The 20,870-nt window shown below is 36.0% G+C and overlaps 1 protein-coding gene across 2 annotated transcripts in view; it reads left to right on the forward strand.

The window, feature by feature from the left end:
* Positions 1-20,870, forward strand: part of LOC150109739 (solute carrier family 35 member F5) — a 456,325-nt gene that overhangs the window by 139,827 nt on the left and 295,628 nt on the right. For both annotated transcript variants that reach the window (XM_090409943.1, XM_090409951.1), the window contains exon 5: positions 14,873-14,954. In XM_090409943.1, the coding sequence (XP_090266069.1) occupies positions 14,873-14,954 (82 nt within the window). The remainder of the gene's footprint in view (positions 1-14,872; positions 14,955-20,870) is intronic.

A 20,870-nucleotide genomic window follows, 5' to 3' on the forward strand; every position in this document is an offset into this window, starting at 1 on the left:
AAATCTGATGTGAGACAAGGATGTACATTATCCCCTCTGTTATTCATTATCTATATGGATCACATTATGAAGGAAAGTGGTATTAAACATGATATCAAAATTGGAGATGTTAATGTCAGCTCTTTGCTTTATGCAGATGATGTCATACTTCTAAATAAATCCGCTACAAGTCTGCAAGATTCTCTGACTAAATTGAATAGCTGTTGTAATAGATATGGTATGAAGGTCAGCAATAAAAAGACAAAGACAATGAAAATAGGCAGAATTATTGAAAATGTCAACTGTGTTGTCAATGGAGAACCTGTGGAACAAGTAAAACATTTCAGCTACTTAGGCACGATTTTTACTGAAGATGGTAAATTAAATACAGAAATAGACAACAGCATCAACAAAGCTGGTATCGTGGGAAGTCAATTGAATAAATTCATATGGAATAAGAGAGAAATTAGTCGGAACACTAAATTAGCTGTATACAAGACGGTGTTCAAACGAGTTTTAACTTATGGATCTGAGAGCTGGGTCAGAAGTAAAACACTTGACCAAAGACTAGAGACCGCAGATATGAGAGTCCTGAGAAAGATTATAGGCGTGAACAGATGGCATCAATGGCAATATCATATTAAAAAAAAGGATATTAGGAAAGAACTTGATATTGTCAGCATTCAGGAATGCGTTAGCAGAGCTAATCTCAGGTGGTATGGTTACCTGAACAGAATGGGCGAGGAAAGATTAGCAAAACAAGTGTTCTCTGCTAGGTTGGCAGCAAAACGACCCAGAGGAAGACCAAGATATAGGTGGATTGATACAGTACAAAGTGCCTTAGATGATAGAAATATAAGATCTGATAATGTTGGAGTCTTGACAAGTAACAGACTGATTTGAAGGAAAATTGTAGATAGGAAGTTAGTAATGATATAATTTTTTCATGTAGTACTATCATATCCTGTACACCTCTTGTGGGTACATGCAGGAATTTGATAATGATGATGATGATGCAATTCCTCATTCTTCAATATTGCTGAAAGCTGTCTCCTGAGTTTGCCATAATCACCTTCCTTATAAATAACTCTGTTTCCCAGAAGTCCTAATATGACTGACCACCACCAAAGTGATCATCACTTCATGGTCACTTTCACCATCTGGAGGAAGATGTGACATGTAAAAAGTTTTTTACATTGGGTATATATTATGTTAATGATACCAAGCAATTTTATAAGCTACTTAGATAATTTTCCTTCTCAACCGTTCTTTTCACTTTATTATAAGAGGCAAGCAAATTACTTAAACAAGAGAGTCCTTTAACAAATCTATGCAGACCTTAACACATAATATTATCTTCATCTACCCAATTTTGTATAAGTTTTCTTGCTAATTTCAAGCCTTAACAACCACAGTAGAAATATAAAGTGGTATGTAGTTTGCCATCTGTATTCTACCATCACTTTTGTTCAATGGCACTATCTTACCCTTTTCCCACTAATTGGGCACTTTTCAATGACTCGACATTCATTAACCAGGTGTGTTAAGACCAGCGCTGCAGCCACACTAGGATTTCCAAAACCTGATCAACATTTCATTGACAAGCAAACCTGGTGATGGTTTGCTTGTCAAAGTTCCACAGTTTGTTGCGCCTTGAAGTGCAACAAACTGTGAAAATGAAAAAGAAAGCCTATAAGATATGACTAAAGACAACAAGAAAGTCTGATGATTGTGAAAGATACTGAAACCTAAAATCTGTAACAAAAGCAAAGTGTGCCTCAGCCAAAGCTATGCACTACCAATATATATATATATATATATATATATATATATTATCAACTGGACACATTGGAAGATGAAAAGCAAAAATCTGTCGTCTTGCCCGGGCACGTCAACGTTTTGCACAATACCTAGGTACATTATGAATCAAAGATGAAAACCGAATGATTCTGCAGAGTTTCCATACCCACATTGCAAATAATCACAGCAGACCTTGGACCTGTGCCTCCTATCAGCACTGATGAAGTACATACTTCAGTCCATCAAATGAAAAACAAGACCAACGGCCAACATTTCATTAGCCGGTTTGCCCAGATGATGCACCAGCTGAAATCTGAAAGCTACTCCGATCACAAGGAGCATAATCTCTAACGATGCTGTTTAACAAAATCATAAACAAAAAGGAAATACCATCAATCTGGTTAACCAGCATAACAATTCCCATCTGGAAAATCAAGGAGGACATTTGCTGTTCAAACTACAGACCAGTTTGGTACTTTGCCATTCAATGAAGATTTTCGAATGAATACTCGACGCGTACCTTAGAGTCATCTTCGAAATCTCATCAAATTAGTGTGGCTTTATCAAAAATTGTGAAACGACAGATACAATTCATGCCATTCGCCATTTAATGGAGAAACATCTAGAAAAGAAGAAAAACACATACATGGCTTTCCTAGATCTGGAGAAGACGTTCGACCGTATATCACACAATCTCATCTGGATGTCATTGAAAACATTATATACTAGAAGCCTATGTGCAATGCATAAAAATGCTGTATCAAAATGTCACTAGCACAGTACACTGCGCAGCAGGAAAATCTGATATCATCCTAATAAAGGTAGGAGCTCACCATGGATCTGCCTTCTCACCTTTGCCCTTCATCCTCTGTATGGACACTGTCATCATCATCATCATCATCATACGTATCAAGGATTTAGGCCTAGTATGGCCTGTTCCGTCCTTAGAAGTCATCGTTTAAGAGGACGTTCTGGTTTTCTTTTTCCTAATGGCTTGTACTTTAAGGCTTGTTTTGGTAATCTTTCTGTTTTCATTCTTTGAACGTGTTCCATCCATCTATGTTTATATTTTTTAATTTTTTCAATTACTGGTTCTTGGTTTAATTCTTTCATAATATCTTCGTTTCTTTTGTGATCAAATAGGGTATACTTTGCAGTTTTTCTCATAAACTTCATTTCTGCTGTTGTTAATCTTTGTCTTTTTGTTTTATTGTCCAGATTTCACTTCCATACATTAAGACCGGTAGGGCTAATGTATTGTATACTTTTAACCTGGTTTGTTTTTGAACTAGGTTTGGTTTAAATATAGAGTTAATTACTCCTGTTATTTTTAAATATTTTGCAATTTTTATGTTTATATCTTTCTCATTTTCATAAGTGATCATACATCCTAGGTAGTTAAATGAATTCACCTGTTCTAAGATCTTGTTATCTAATACTATTTTAGTTCTTGCTGGATCTTGTCCTTTAAAGGCCATAGTTTTTGATTTTTCTGTTGATATTATCATACCATAATCTTTGGATATCTCATTTAGATTTAAAATAGCTTTCTGTAAGTTATCTTCAGAATTTGTAATTATTATTTGGTCGTCTGCAAAGAGGAGTGTTTAAGTTAACTGTAGGTGAAAGTTTAATTCCTTGATGTAATTTTTTACTCCATTTTATTATTATTTCATTTAAGTAGATATTAAAAAGAGTTGCTGAGAGGGGACATCCCTGTCGGACCCCTTGGTTTATCTCTTTTGTATATGATAGCTCATGATTTAATCTTATTTGTATTTGATTATTTTCATATATACTTGTGACAGCTTTTAGGATATTATTTGGTATTTGTCTTTCTTTTAATATGTTAAATAATGTGTTTCTTTTAACTTTGTCAAATGCTTTTTCAAAGTCAATAAATGCAATATGTGTTTCTAAATTATATTCTCTTCTTTTCTCGATTATTAATTTTAGGCAGAAGGCTGGGTCTATACATGATCGTCCTTTTCTAAATCCATTTTGTACCTCTAGAATAAAGTTTTCGGAATATTTCATTAGTTTGTTATTTAAGATTCTGCTGTATATTTTGTAACATGAATTTAGTATACTGATACCTCTATAGTTTTTAGGGTCATCTCTATTACCTTTCTTAAAGATAGGAATCACAATTTCTTTTTTCCATTCTATTGGGGGGATACCATTTGAGTAAATTTTATTTAAAAATAATAAGAATCTTCCTTTGAATCTTGTTCCTGCGTATTTATATGCAGGAACAAGATTCAGTGATCAAGTAAGAAAGATATTTCCTATAGCTCTTGGGAACTATGGATGCTGTGAATGCAAACAAAATAGTGCTTGGATAGACAGAGCGCTGCTTCATTTTCCTGAACCGGGCCAGAGGAGATTACGGGTATCATGTATCGGCGATCACTGCAGATGCTCAGTCATAAGTTGTATGCAATGTGTAGTGTGTATTCTCAAATCGTCTACTCACCTCTGTTCCTCCCCCCCCCTCCCCAAGATTAAATCCTAAGTGCATCACTGCTATAGCAACACCCTACTAAACATTTCATCCTGTCCACCTCTACTTCACACCAATATTGCTTCAAAACCACAATCAGCATTTGCTTGCATCTCCACCCTATATGGGCACAACTCCTCTGCCATCATCATTAACACTCCTCCTTTTTTGCTTTGTCTCTCTTCATGAAAGACTACATGTCCCTCCATCTCTATTCCTGTCAGAATGTCTTCAACCATGTTTCACTTATGCCATACACACTAGTTCATTTCTGTATCTATAGCAAGTCCCACTTTCCCCACTTCTCGGACATGACTCTACACTTTCCATTGTCCATTGCTATCTATCATCATTGATATTATACCCTCACCAAACTTAAATGTCACCCTGACATCTTTGACTACCTTATTCCTTTCTTGCACACTCACACTTCCTCCTGAAATCATGATCTACACTTTTCATGAAATACTCCTGTCCACCTTGATTTCCTCCATTTCCCTGTCTACTCTGTGTTCCTTCTCTCTTATTCTCTTCACTTGTGCCACACACAAAGTTGCCTACGTTACTCTCTTCTTCTTGCACAACGCCGCTTGTTTCCTCAGAGATCTTACATTCACTTCAGTCATTATCTCTTGCAGGATGGTAGGCTTTTGTTTCTTTCACTTTCTTGGAATGGATTTGATATATGTTAATTTCCATAAGATGGGATAGGTGCAAGTTGAGTAGAAGATTGAAGAAATGATAGAAGACAAGTGTTAGATCTGAAGCACAATGTTAGGAAATATGTCATCGGACCAGACAACTATTTAGTGTTTAGGTTGTCTAATATTCTTATATCTTTCTGCTGAAAGACGACAGGAGGCATATGGTTCTCAGTTGCTGGTATGGAAAGAGGTGATTTGCCTTCATCTATGCAGGAGTTAGAGGAAATGAGTAGTGCTATGAGGTCAGCTTTTTCTTTGGGTTCTTTAACAGTAGTGCTATCTGAATGGGTGAGAGGTGGAAGTGCAGCAAAATCGTGTCCAATGGCTTTTGCAAGGGACCAGAAGTACTCAAATGACTTTTTTAATTAGTTGTGTTCTTAAAAATCAGCATAAATATGGACGTGTGAAATTTCCCATGATATGGGAAAGTTCAAATTTTAAGACCAGCTGCTCAGCAATTAAATTTACCTTTTAGCATCCATAGAAGACATCCTGTCTAGGATTTTATGCTTTTAGTGTTATTGCTTCCAATTTTTTGTTTTTGCCTGTGTAAGTATGTTCCACTGATGTTTCTGTGACAGATAAAATATTGGAATCATTAAAAGCTAATGTTTTTTCCCTGGGGGATTCCTCTGTGTAGTGAAAATACCATTTGCATCCATTCCCCTAGACTGCCATAGTCATTAAACCCCATTATTTCTATGTGCTCTTGTGCATTTCCACTAAATTTCAGTTATCAACTATAACCAATACTTAGGCATCTCTATTATGCACAATGCTTAACAGTGAATGATTTTTGTGTTGAAAAAAGTATATTGCACATATTCAGTGTTTTATTTAACTCTGAAGAGCAGTGGGGATTAAGTAGATAGTATAAATTAAAAAAAAAGGGGCAAATGAACTAAGTCAGTAGTATACATGAGGTAGCATGGAATTTGTGTGTCATTAGAATCTGTGAAGCATAAGTGTTAAGGATAGAGTTATTATTGCCCAGGTATGATAGTAGGAAGCTGAAAAGAAGGGCGATGATTATGAATAACGTGATAGCAAGAATGTGTAAGAAGAGGAATATTGTGTATGTTAATATGATGGCAAGAGAGTTGTTTGCTGAGGATGGTATACATCTGAACAAAAGTGGTAGTGAGAAGCTTTGTAGATTACTGTTCAGTGGAGGAAAGAGTGTGTCTTGGCAGGGCAATGTGAACTAAATGGTGGATTCATGATGTGGCTTCAAGGATTGTCTCTAGAAAGTCTACATAAATTAATGGTTTGGTCCCATCAGTGTTAGGAATTGTGGGAAGGGGATCTAATGAGTTCTTGAGGATGCCTATTAAGATAAATTTGATGAACTGGTGTGAGATTTGGGAATGCAAAGACAGGGAAGCTAAAGCTACTAGTTTTAGTAGCTTTAGCTTCAATAAGGGAAGGGGATCAGTGAAATGGAAAGCAGTACATTTGGCCATCTGGTCTGATTGGTTGCTGCTAATGGCCAAAGAATGGAAAAGATGATGCAAATGGTATGCATTGGCAAATAAACTCAATGAGTAAAGTGCAATGGGGACATTAATTAGAAAGAAGAAAGATCACATGGGTGAAAGGAAATGGAATTTATGCAGCTGCGAAGAATAATTGCTTAAAGCAATATGTGATGGAAGGTACTACTTTTGACCTAGGAGATGGCTAAACATGTGATTTCTGACTAAAGAAAGATTATGAATAGAATTACAGAGCTGCTGATTATAACAACTACAGGAGACGGGAAAATTGCAATGTTGTGACTAGTGGTGTGCCACAGAACTGTATTTGCACCACTATTATTTAATTTGTATCATTGGGTATAGAAACAATGGCATTTATATGCTTTATACTAATGCCAGGAGTATCTGGAATAAGGGAGAGGAATTGGTGGTGCAGATAGCATCAGCCTGGCCAAAAATTATTGGGATCACTGAGACGTGGTTGACAGAAGGGGATATAATAACAGGAATAGAAGTCGCTGGGTATAGCATTTTTCGTCAGGATAGGAGGAGAAAGCGTGGTGGTGGGGGTACTGCTTATGATAAGTGATGACCTATGTCCTCTAAGAGTGGAGGCTTTGGAAGGAAGTGAGACAAATGATTTTGAGAGCATATGGTGTGAGGTAGAGGTAGGCAAGACAGGATATTTAGTGGGGTGTTGCTACAGACCCAGGAGCACGGAGGATGGGGACCAGGAAATGTTTAGACAGCTTAGTTTGGCAAGTGCAAGAAGAATGATTGTTATGGGAGATTTTAACTACAGTAGTATAAATTGGAGAGAGGAAGATGCATGTAGCAATAGTGGAATGGAATTTCTAGAATTCTTGAGGGACAAATGTCTTAGGCAACATGTAACAGAGGGAACAAGAGGTTCAAGAGTTTTAGATTTGATTATAGCATCAGAAGAGTTGATAATAACTGAGATGACATCTCTCCCACCAGTTGGAGAGAGTGACCATAAGGTTTTGACTTGGAAAATGAATAGACATGCAGGAGTATCAAAGAGACGGGAACTTATGTGGAATTATAATGCAGGTGATTATAATAGTCTTAGACGTCAACTTCAGGAAGTTTCATGGAGGGAGGAATTGGAAGGCCTGGATATTGTTAGTGCGTGGGAAATTGTGAAAGAATATTTGTTAGCAGCAATGGTAAGTTGTATACCACGAGTGAAGAAGAGGACACAATTTGGAGTAAAGTGGATGACAAACAATATTAAACAGGAATTGCATGTGAAAAAGAGGCTATGGAAGAGATATAAGGAGACAGGTGAAGAGAGGATACGTGAAGATTATAAGACACAGGCCAGAAGAGTGACTAGTGTGGTAAGGAAAGCGAAACTGGAATATGAGAGGAGATTGGCCCTAAGATCCAAAGAAAATCCTAGGGAATTTTTTAGCTATATGGCCAGTAGGAGGAGAAATGACTGTGGAAGAATGATATTGTGGGATAAAAATGGGAATAGAGTGACTGATGCAGAGGACATAGTGGAATTGTTCAATGACCACTTTATTGGAGTATTTCATCCTGGAGGAGTCGGTTTTAATGCTAGAGGGATAGGGAAGGTTCAAGGTTTAGAGGTACAGGAGGAGAGTGTGTTTCAGATACTGAGAACTCTGGATGTCAATAAAGCTTTGGGACTAGATGGTATTTCACCACGAGTTTTGAGAGAATGTGCTAGGGAACCGACAGTGCCTTTAACCTGGCTTTTCAATGAAAGTCTGGCTTCGGCAAAGGTGCCCAGAGAATGGAAGGAAGCTAAGATAGTGCCATTGCATAAGGGTGGTAACAGAGTGGAAGTGTCTAATTATAGACCAGTCTGTGTGTCATCAGTAGTTGTTAAGATCTTGGAGAAAGTAGTGAGGGACTGTATACAGCACTGGGCAGATGAGGGTAATGTTATCTGTGAGAGTCAACATGGATTTGTGAAAGGGCGCTCTTGTTTTAGCAATATGCTAGCCTTTTATAATAAAGTTACAAGAACATTAGATGAGGGAAAGGCATATACTGCAATTTTCTTAGACTTAGCAAAGGCATTTGACAGGGTGCCACATGATAAGCTGATATTTAAGTTGCAACACATGGGTCTGAATATCAGATTGGTCAACTGGATTCAGGATTGGCTGTCTGATAGGTATCAGAGAGTTGTGTATGGTGGAGCAGTTTCAAGGAGACAGAAGGTTACAAGTGGGGTCCCACAGGGCTCAGTACTAGGACCTATATTGTTTAACCTTTATATCGATGACATTGCCAGTAGATTGCAAGGGGATATTCAGTTGTTTGCGGATGATGCAAAGCAGGGAAGGATTATTATTAATAGTGCAAATGTGGTAGCCCTGCAAGAGGATTTGAATAAGCTAGATAGATGGGAAAATGAATGGGGGTGTCAAGTTTAATGCAGCAAAATGTAAGGTCTTGAGATTTGGGAAACATCAATGCGATGCTGCATACTCTATGGGAGGAGTTATACTGGAGGAAGTTGGGGAGACAAGATATCTGGGGTTGATGATTGATAGAAACCTGAAGTTTAGTGGACATATTGCAAAGATGGTGAAGGTAACACAGGATTGCTGCAATTATGAGAAGGACACTGACCTGCAGAGATAAGAGGATTATCATTCCATTGTATAAGTCTCTGATCAGACTACACTTAGATTATTGTTCTCAGATTTGGTCCCCAGGATTTGAAGGGGATAAATTAACTGTGGAAAAGATACAAAGACGGATGACAAAGATGGTTTCAGGACTGTACAAGGATAGTTATGAGAATCGGCTGAGGGAATGTGGACATGAAGAGTTTGGCGGATAGGAGAAGGAAAGGTGATATGATTGAGACTTTTAAACTATTGAGAGGTGGTTACAGGGTTGACACTGGGGAGTTCTTTCACTTGGTTGAACAGCGGGAAGGAGTGATGACAAGAGGCCATCCCTGGAAGTTACGAAAGGAAACTGTGAGCAAGAGGGTGAGGAGTGGTTTCTTTGCATGGAGGGTGGTTGAGCCGTGGAATGCATTGCCGGATAGAGTGGTGAGAGCAAGAACAGTGAATGAGTTTAAGGAGTGGTATGATAGACTTTGTGTTTCTTAGGGGGGAACCTCCCCTCGATGAGTCTTGACAGACTTTATGTTCTTAGAAAGGACCTCCCACGATGAGTCTTTTGACTCCATGGAGGCCTGAATAATAATAATAATAATAATAATAATAATCTGATATAGGAAATGATCCCAGGGGAAATATTCAGTTATTTGCTGATGATGCAAAGCAAAGTAGAACACTAATTATAAGAATGATGGGAAGATCTTGCAGGTTGACGACATATATAGACTAACACTATGGACAAAGAAATATGGCTACCAATTTAATGTAACAAAATGTAATTTTGCATTTTGGGATGAAAAGATTGCCATCTGTGTACTGCATAGATGGACCTGAACTGCATGAAAATAGAGACTAGAGATTTGGGGGTGCTAGTGGACTCATGGTTAAAGTTCAGAGGGCCACATTGCAGAAGTAACTAAAAAGCTCATAGCATTACTTGAACACTAACAAGCAGAGATTAGGTGATCATCATACCTCTTTATGAGACCTTTATGGCTCTCTCTAGGCAATTTATGTACAGTTTAGTCACCAGGGTTCTTTGGAAATGTAGAAGAGCTGGAAAGGAACTAGAGGTGAGTGACCAAGGTGGTTGCAGTTCTATGAGATGCTCCTTATGAGAATAGATTGAAAATGTGTGGGCTGCAGAAGTTGACTAATAGGTGGAAAAGAGAGGGTATGGGGAGTATAATGGAAACATAACTACTTAAAGGGTTGTTATACAATTGATGCAGATGAAATTTTTCAGTATATAACTAGTGTGAGGGAACCAAAGTTAATCAATAGAAATTAAGAAAGAGTTTAGTTAGCAAGTGTATAAGGACTAGATTTTGTTTGGAGAGTGGTGAATGAGTAGAATGAATTTGCCAGAGTTACTTGTGAGTGCAGTGTTGATGAATGAGTTATTGTGCAGATGGTGATTGGTTAGTAGTTGGTTTAGTGGATCTCCTGCAATGAGTGATAACGAATTTTAATTGTATTAACATCTCCAAACTATTTTATAAGAAAGATGTTTATTAACTTTCTTATATTTTGCTGAATTTCAAATGTGCATTTTCAGAGCACAATGCAACATATTATAGTTTATATGTGACAATGAGTAAGAGAAACAATTCATATTCTAAGGAAAAAAAAGATCTAAATCTAAAGTCCTAATTTGGTGCCTTCTAATGTTGTGAAAAAAAAAAAAAAAAGCATTGCAGCTATGTAGGAGTCGATCTTAAGATAAGTCTCCCAAATTTTTTTTCAAATTTGGGAGACTTATTCTCCTAACCTGAATAAACTTATTCAGGTTAGGAGAATTCTTCATAGCGATGGCTGACTAAAAATAATCTTTCTGATCTGTAACAACTTCTAAATAGCACATTAGTTATCGTCCATCTAATCCTGTATGAAGAGGTGTCCAAAGCATGGTCTGCCAGTCCTCACTTGCCATAATAATGGTTGTGAATGTATTTTTTTTATGTTCTCCAAGGCAGATGTTAACAGATCTTCCTGTGTGCCAATAGTAGACCAGGTCATAGTCATAATTTTATGACTAGGATGTATGATCACACATGAAAATGAAAAAGATATAAACGTAAAAATTGCAAAATATTTAAAAATAACAGGTGTAAAAACCAAACCTAGTTCAAAAACAAACCAAACTGAAGTATACAATGAATTAGCCCTACCAGTCTTATTGTATGGAAGTGAAATCTGGACAATAAAACATTAAAGACAAAGATTAATAACAGCAGAAATGAAGTTTATGATAAAAACTACAAATTATACTCTATTTGATCACAGAAGAAATGATGAAATTATGAAAGAATTAAACCAAGAATCAGTAATAGAAAAAATTAAAAAATATAAACATAAATGGATGGAACATGTTCAAAGAATGAAAATAGAGCCTTAAAGTACAAGCCATTAGGAAAAAGAAAACCAGCCATCCTCTTAAATGATTCAATGATGACTTCTAAGACCAGAACAAGCCACGCTAGGCCTAAATCCTTGATATGCATGATGATGATGATGATGTGAGAGCATGTTGCTCTCTAGCTTAATATATCTCTTATTGATTTTTAACCAAATAAATAACAGTTTCATTATTCCAGATATTTACAAAGATTTCTTGTTCTGGCAAATTGTCTTATTATGGCCCAACTGGTTGATTTGCCATAGGTCTGGCCAGTAGTTTTAAGGGCTGACCAAATTAATGTAACTTTAGCATACTGTGTAGATTGTAATATCTTGTTTCTTTGTATATACTATTATTATTATTACATGACACCTCCAGGGAGTCCAAAGACTCATCAAGGGAGGGTACCTGCTCTACAACTCTGTCTCCACCAGCACCATCTATCGCCCATCACCACCACTAGTATTTTCACAAACATCTGTGCCCATGGTAGGATTCAAACCCACATCCTTTTGGCTGGAGAGTGGATATGCTAACCACTTGGCCAACCAGGTTGGCATACTATATGTGTATACTCCAGATGATGATCTTAATGTGAAGGTCGAAATGCCTAGTGATTATTTATGTTTATATTAAACTGAAGTTTTAATATAACATGGTAGTCATTTCCATAATTTTTAATAATAGATTCTGTTTTTCATTTTAGTCACTAAAACATCATCAGGGATACAATATTACAATTGTAAAAGCTCTCACAAAAATATCCAAAACAATAAATGGAAAAAATTTAGGCTAAAAGCCTAGTCACGGGAGGGAGGCTAAGAATAAGTTACCCAAATTTGGGAAGTTTAACTATTTATTGAGATTAGATTGTTTTTTTTTTTTTTTTTACTCCCCAAATCTATCAACTTTAGATTTGTTTCAGTGAAGCATAGAAGTTTTTTTATCTTTTGATTCTATGCAAGGTATCCAAGACATGGTCATCTAGACCTGACTGATCGTGTCTAGTTATGACTGCAGGTGTATTGATGGTTGTTGGCAGATAATCCCTATATCCAGGGCACCTAAGAAAAACTGGCCAGAAATCTAAAGAAATATAATCTCTGCACCACTTTTAAACTTCAACTGAACTTGGCTGCTAAGATCCACTCCTTCCTATTTGTTCCTGGTATTTACAAAGGTTCCTTGTTCTTGCAAATTATGTTATTATGGCCTAACTGAGAATAACACAAGCAGTAGTCTGAGCAAAGGAAATAGTTTGCTCAGGCTACAAGTTGTTATTCAGGTTAGGAGTTGTTATTCAGGTTAGCTTTGTCAAATCCTTTCACAGGATTTGACAAAGCCTTATGAGCAATTGCTGCTAGCTAAAATGAGGTTGAAAATAAAGATGTAGAACATTTGGTCAACACAGCTGTGGAAGAGAAGCTCTCAAATGAAGACCTTAAAGCATTAGAAGAGCACATGATGTTGCAGAAGAAGAAGAAAAAAGTGCAGAACAAAAACTTGAGCCCTAAACTTAAGTTTACATGAAAAAGTGAAATTGGTAGAGGTATTTACCTTTTGTAAGGCAGTTAGGTTGAGGAAATGGACACCAGTATGGAAAGATTTAGCAAAGTATACAAGCTGTGCAGACTGGGTTGGACTCGTATACGAGGGCTGTTCACTAAGTAATAAGACTAATTTTACTGTTGCGAAACCACTCATCGCAATATTAATTTCTGTGCAATAAAGAAATGTTGCTGTCTGTATTAACAAAAGAGATTGATAGATGGTGTATACTGGCTGATGTGCCAGAGTGTCACGTGACTAAATGCAAGCTTGTTTCGGCATGCCTACGAGCCGCGACCGGTCATCGAAATGGAAGCGTCCTTGGAACAGTGTTATGCGATTAAATTTTGTGTGCGTTTGCAAAATTCGGCATCGGATACTTTTAACGTGATACTCAAAACTTTCCACGATGAAGCAATGTCGAGGGCAAGTGTTTTTCGCTGGCATAAAACTTTTAAGGAAGGAAGGCAAAATGTGGAAGATCTTGAACATTAGGGAAGACCTTCAACGTCCATCACAGAGACAATGATCAACACAGCAGCGATTATCATCAAGGAGGATTGCAGAATTACAGTACGCCAGCTGCATGTTGTCCTGAATATTTCTGTGGGAGGTGTTCACTCAATCATGGCTGAACATTTGGGACTGAAACGTGTTTGCACCCGATGGATTCCCAAACTCTTGACACCGGAGCAAATGCAGCATTGAGTGGATGTGTGCACAGAATGGAAAGAAAGACTGGAACAGGAAGGCGACAACTTCTTAAAACGCATCATTACAGCAGATGAAGCTTGGTTGTATCACTATGACCCTCTACAATGAAACAACAAAGCAGTGAATGGAAGCATCCATCTTCGCCTACTTCCAAGAAAGCAAAAACTGTAAAATCGGCTGGTAAAGTTATGACCATAATGTTTTTTGACTACGAAGGCATTGTTTACCAACACGCTGTAGAACCCGGAATACTGTAAACGGCTCATACTATGCTGATGTTTTACGGACAATGGTACAGCACGTCAAAAGGAAGTATCCACTGCTGAAGAATGGCTTCTTATTGCACCACAATAATGCAAGGCCACATCTTTAAGGAAGGTTAACCTGTTCAATTTCGGTAGGTTGAAACTGAAATTGTCCAGAAAATTTCCCTGAGGTCACCCCCCATGATTTATACCTGCTAGGTAATGTGTACTTACTATCATTTCATCTATATTTGCTGCTACTCTTTGTAGCTAGATAATACATTAGCAGGTATTCCTGTGACATGCTGTTTTAGGCAATTTAAACCATTAGATCTTATGCAAAATTCTCTTTACTACTCTTCGTTAAAGGCTTATAACACCCATTTATACCTATTATTTTTATTCGCATGCATTGTCATCTTTCCCTTGACATTTCACTCATATCTGCATCCCTGTCTGCTCACTCTTTCATTCATATACCTTCTACTTGCTTCTTCACATCTTTGTTTAATTTTGATAATTTCACATGTTCAGTATTAATGAGATCATTTCAGAGTTTCATTTTGAGACAGTCCTGTTTTATTGTATAAAGAATTATGCAAAAAACTTTTTTGAAGTTTAGTATAATTCTTTAAAATTATTCTTTTATTTAAAATGTCACATGCAGCCTTTAGCCAATATATCTGATATCAACAATTTTTAAAATAGTAGCATGCTTAATAGATCACTGTGATGTACAAATAATGTTTTTTTTTTTTTAATGCTGATAAGTACACTAACTGTTCATGCATACTGTGTTCAGTATTCATAAACTATAATATTGCATTAGTATTTCCATATAAATGTTTTTCTTTTTCATTTTAGAGTGAACCAGTGTGGGTTCCAATCAGATTTCATGATGGAGGAGAAAGAAGTAGTGGTACAGAATCTGATGATGGTTCTTCAAGTTAGTATTTCTTAATTTAAAGAAATGTTTTATAGCTCCTGTACAGAACCTGCGCTAGGGTCTTTGCCACCCGAATGCAATGTCTATCTAAGCGCCCCTGTAACGATCCAGGCATGTGTGGTTCTTTAACGATAATAAAAATTGAAATTATTTGAAATTTCTTAAATAAATTTTGACTGAACAGCCACATGTCGGTTCGCTAAATGTAACGAACCGGGGTTGTTGACTAGGCAGGATAATCGTTAAAAACCCGAATATTCAAAAAAATTCTCAAAAGTTAAAGCAAATTTTGATAAAGCCATTTCATTTCACTTTAATTGTCGAATATAATGATACAGGAATTATCGCCTTCTCACCGACCCGAATCGCTAACACAATTAAAATGAATTTTAATTAAAGTTAAAATTTATTTGAACTAAAGTTTAAAAAATTTTTACATTTTACAAGTTACTAAATTCTTAGTAACTTGTAAAAATGTTTTAATAATATTTAGAAGTGGAACTATCTTTTAGGAAAATAAAAGAAACTCAAAATAGATGAGAAAATAATATAAGAATTCAGAAATTAGAACAATTAATATAAGTATTCAAAAAATAACTTCTTTATTTTTTGAATTAAATAAATTTAAATTATCTAAAATAACAGAAAATAAATTAAATTACATAAATATACTTGAAATTTTTTTATTAAAATTTTAGGGTTTTTGATTTCATATTCGCAAAATTAGAAATAATGGACTTAACGTCTAATTCCGCACATATATCATTTTCAATAGCTATTAACGCCAAACTAACAAGCCTGTTTTGTGACATACTTGTTCTTAAGCAGGTTTTAATCAATTTCAACTTGGAAAAGGAACGTTCACTTCTCGCTACACTAACAGGTCAGGTTAATAGTATTCTTAAAGCAATTGAAAAGTTAGGGAAAGATAAATTATTGGACACGATAAAATTAAGAAATCGAAAGGGTTGAATATTTAAATTATCCTTCCGAAAAATATCCCGGAAAGCACATAACTTGTCATATAGTTCTATTGCATTTACGTCTTTATTGTCGCCGTCAAGAGAATCTCTGAATCGCCACAATTTTTTCGTAAATCTTCATTATTAATTTGTAGTAATCTATACAAGAAATTGAAATTATCATAATATCTTTTTAGTTGTTCAAAACATTCTATTATCGAGCACATTGCAACGTCTAGAAGTGTATAAAACACATTCACTCTAAATTTATCTTTTGGCGATTGTGGCGTTTCGTCATGATGCTCGTAGTCAAATTGTCGTGTCTTCTTTCGTCGTCGAACTTCTGTACCAGTTTTAAATTCTTGTTCTCCATTCATCTCTTCACTCAGTTATTTTGCTGTTTTTAGAACTTCTTTAAAATTTGTATCTGATCGATACTCTTGTAAAAATATTTATAAGTTTTCGATAGATTCTAAAGCAAATGTAATGTTCATATTTTTGTCTTGAAGCATTTTACTCACAGGGTTTATTCTGTGAAGTAAATCATGCCAAGTTATAATTCAATGTTAATTTTTTTACGAACTTTAAAAGGATTGCCCAACGTTTATAAGAGAATGAAAAGAAATTGTATATTTCTTGAATAATTGCAAAGAAACTAATTATATCTGTATTCACTTTGGCTGCATCGTTAATGATTAAATTTAGAGTATGAGTAGCACATGGCACGTAAAAACCTCGAGGATTTTTGTTCAGAAGCTAATTTTGGAGCCCATATTTTTTCCCTTTAATATTTGCCCTATTATCATACCCTTGACCTGACGTCTTCAATGGAAGTATTACATTTTTCCAGTTGTTCCATTATTGTTGCACATAAACCATGTCCTGTGGAATCTGATATATCTGCAAAACCTAAAAGGTTTTCCCTGATCTTGACAATTCCATTGTCACAGGAAACAAAACACATAATAGTGGTCATTTGTTCTGTTTTATTTGCATCATGTGTGCAGTCTAAAATTATGGAATAATATTTAGATTTTCGAATTGATAATAAAATTGTATCTCTGATTGCATTGCTTAAATTTTTCAATATTTCATTTTGACTATCTTTACTCAAATAGTATACTCTATTGTTTCATTGTAGGGCCCTTTCAACATGATTTTCCATAATGGGATCAAACTTCGCAAACAGTTCGACTAATTTTAAAAAATTGCCGTTATTCCTTTCATATAATTTATCAAATGATCTGCGAAAAGCTAAATTTTGGCTACCAAGGAATTTTATAATTTCAATCAAGCATTTTAAAACACTTGTCCAATGTTTCTTTTCCATTTCATACATGCTTTTAGTCTGGCAATCAAAATAGTTTTGTTTTTTAAATTTTTATCAAGTTCCTTCCATTTTAAGAAATTTTTCATGTGAGTTAAACTAGTCTCATGTCTATGCACAGTTGTACTTACATTTCTCCAATTGTTATAACCTTCTACAAGACTACTTGATTCGGTAGGTGCAAAAGGTTTGCAACAAAAGCAAAAAACAGAATTTAAAGTTTCGGAATAAATGAGCTATGTTCTTGGTACGAGCTCACCGTTTTCCATTTTTCTATTATAATATGTGTCACCAAATTTACGTCATATGTATCTCTTGGATATATATTTTTCTTTTGAACAGGCCCCATTTCAATTAAAACAACTTGTAATTTTTCATCAATATTTCCCCATTTGCCTGGGTCTTCTAAATTTACAGAGACTAACAATGTGTTAGTTTCGTGGTCAACTACAACTAAATCTTCTAACTGTTTTTCACCTAAATCATGCGTCTTATTATCTTGTTCAATAGTTGCAATAGTACTTTCATACAAACAGGATGATGTGCACGGTTCTTCAACTCTGATTTCTGATGTATCGAGTTGGTTACAATCAGCATCAGAATATTTTAATATTTTAACGAATTTATTAAGAGCACTAGTTTGTTTCTTAACATCTGCTTCTTTCGCAGCATGATGCTTACGATTTTGTGCACCGGATAACTTTTTTAATTTTTGATTCCTTTTCTATTTTATACTCACAAGAAATTATTGCACAACACGACACAGAGATGAAATAATAGTCTGCACTGCTCTACTGTCAGTAGCCTACTGAGATGCATACCGTAGACTGGTTAACTAGCAACAAATGTTTTGTATGACAATTCGTTTCTGCGCATAAAAATCGTTCACTGTTTCACTTTAGATAGACTGCAGTAGACACAACAGTCTGCAGGCAAGCATTTAGCCTGCTCTTGCTGAAAAATTGTAAACAGCCGGCTGATGAACGAGGTGGCAATATACAATTTTTTAAAATTTTTATTTGGTGTATCAGGCCTTATTTAATTTAATATTGATCATTCTAAGAATTTTTTTGTTTTTATGATAAAAATTTTGTTTCTTAAAAATGAACTTATGAACCATGACCTGGCGGCGGTGCCCCCCTTCGTAGCGGTGCCCGCATGCCCGCTTCTGCCAGTCCTGCTCCTGTACATCTCAATTCAGGACAGTACAAGAAGAAAACATAGCCATGTTTCTAAAAAAAAACAATAAATGAAGTTTTACAATAAATACAATGTTTTCATAACTGACAGCTTAATTCATAATTTAGCAATCATTGTTGGTTTCCTTTTGCATGTATATTCATGCTTTGAATTTTTAACAGGGAAAGTTAAGTACACAGCTAATTATTATTATTATTATTATTATTATGAGACCTCCAGGAAGTCAAGGACTCATCAACAGAGGTTATAAATCATCCAAACCAGCTGTCATACCTTCCCTAAAATCATTGCACTAGTCCACTCGCTCACTGCTTTCTGGGAGAAAAACCTAGCTCTTAGCCCTTTCTTGACTGTGAACAAATGTGAAAAATGGATGTCAATTTAATGTGGCAAAGTGTAAGGTTATGCACTTTGGGGTGAAAAGAATAGCAGCAGTATATCGCATTGGTGGAATCATACTCCAGGAGATTGATGAGGCCAGGGATTTGGGAGTGTTGGTGGATAGGGAGTTGAAGTTTAGGGGGCACATTGCAAAAGTAACTAAAACAGCTCACCAAATCACTTGGCTTCTGAAAAATACTTTAATATGCAGAGACGAACAAGTTGTTGTTCCTCTGTATCGAGCCTTGATAAGACCCCATCTGGACTTCTGTGCCCAGCTATGGGCACCAGGGTTTCTTCGTGATGGGGAGGAAGTGGAGAGGGTCCAGAGATGAGTGACCAAGATGATAGCAGGTCTGTGGAATGAACCTTATGAGAATAGGTTGAAGATTTGTGGGTTGCAGAAATTGGACGATAGGCGAAGGAGGGGTGATATGATTGAGACATTCAAATTACTGAAGGGTTTTTATAAGATTGATCCAGAAGATATTTTTGAAAATATGACTGGTGGTGGGAGGACTAGGGGCCATGCATGGAAGCTGGGCAAGAGCGTGGTTGACAAGGGTGTTAGAGCTAGGTTCTTTACTTGGAGAGTGGTAAATGAGTGGAATAAGCTTCCAGAGTCTGTTGTGGGTGCTACGACCGTGAATGAGTTCAAGGCAAGGTATGATAGATACTGTGTGAATGTTGAATAGTTGTTCTTGACATGATGTTAGGGGCCTCCCTCGATGAGTCTGTCGACTCCTTGGAGTTTCCCGGAACAACAACAATAATAATAATAATAATAACAAGAGTCTGCAATCCACATACAATCTGTCATCATAATCTGGATATAATCTTTGTAACTCATCTTTGCACCCTTTCCACAGCTTCTTTATCCCCTTGGAACCTGGGAAACCAAATCTGCACACAATAATCTAGGTGTGGTCTTATCAAAGCCTTATAAAAAGGTAAAATGACTTCCTTATCCTTACATGTCAAGGTTTGCTTCAACATCACAATTATTCTCTGAGTTGTATTTGCAACTTTTTGCTATGTGACCTTTAAACTTCAAATTCCTATCCAACAATATGCCAAGATCCCTTGCCTCCTCAATTTCTTGTAACATAACCCCACTAATATAATATGCAGCTGGAACTCTAATCATGCCAAAGTGCATAACTTTATACTAATAAACTGATAGCCATTTTTGTTTGCCCTATTCAAATCATTTTGTAAGTGCTGAATATCAGTAGCATCCCTGATTGCCCTGCCTATCTTTGCATCATCAGAAAACAATTTGAACACCTGATGTTAGACCCTGTTTGATGTCAGTAATGTATAGATTGAATAATAATGGCCCAAGGACTGAACCCTAAGGTACACCATCGGTCACTTTAAATCTGGCAGATTCACACCCACTATATACCACTTTTTGATATCTGTCTGTCAGCCATCCCCTGATCCAAGTCAAGAGTTTATATTCAAATCCCATATTCTGCAGTTTATGCAACAGCCTTTTGTGTGGTATCCTATCAAATGCCTTAGAAAAATTCAACATTATCATATTCATTATCATCAACATATCATATCCCCTTATTAGTAGCTGCTTTGTGCATAACAGTTAATAATGTTATGTGAGGAGGTCATACCATAGTATAGTGTGAGCTCCCCTTCTAGAATAGTTATTAGCTGTTTTCACCTTGAGATTTTATAAAATTAGTATAATTTATTAATATTTTTATATTTTCTTACAAACTCTCCATAAACTGCAAAAAACTTTGCCAATGTTTAACAGGCTGCTGACTAATGAGAAATTTCTTAAGACATTTTCTGAAATTACTTGTAATGATTTCTGAGAACTATAGTATTCAACACTAAATGAGTATAATCTTGAATGACAAGAAAAAAAAAATTGGATATGTGGCATTTCAGGCTGTAAATTGTGCTCTGTTATTATAATGTTTTAAAAGTGATTTCACTTAATCTTCTACCGCAAAAGAAAGTACATCAATAGTTCTCAAGGGACTGAAGTTAAGTTGCTAAACCATTCATAAGTACTCTAAG

The sequence above is a fragment of the Typopeltis vanoorti genome, chromosome 2 (assembly GCF_054136105.1).
Source record: "Typopeltis vanoorti isolate ZY-2024b chromosome 2, IOZ_Tvanoo_1.0, whole genome shotgun sequence".
Classification (NCBI taxonomy): Eukaryota; Metazoa; Arthropoda; class Arachnida; order Uropygi; family Thelyphonidae; genus Typopeltis; species Typopeltis vanoorti.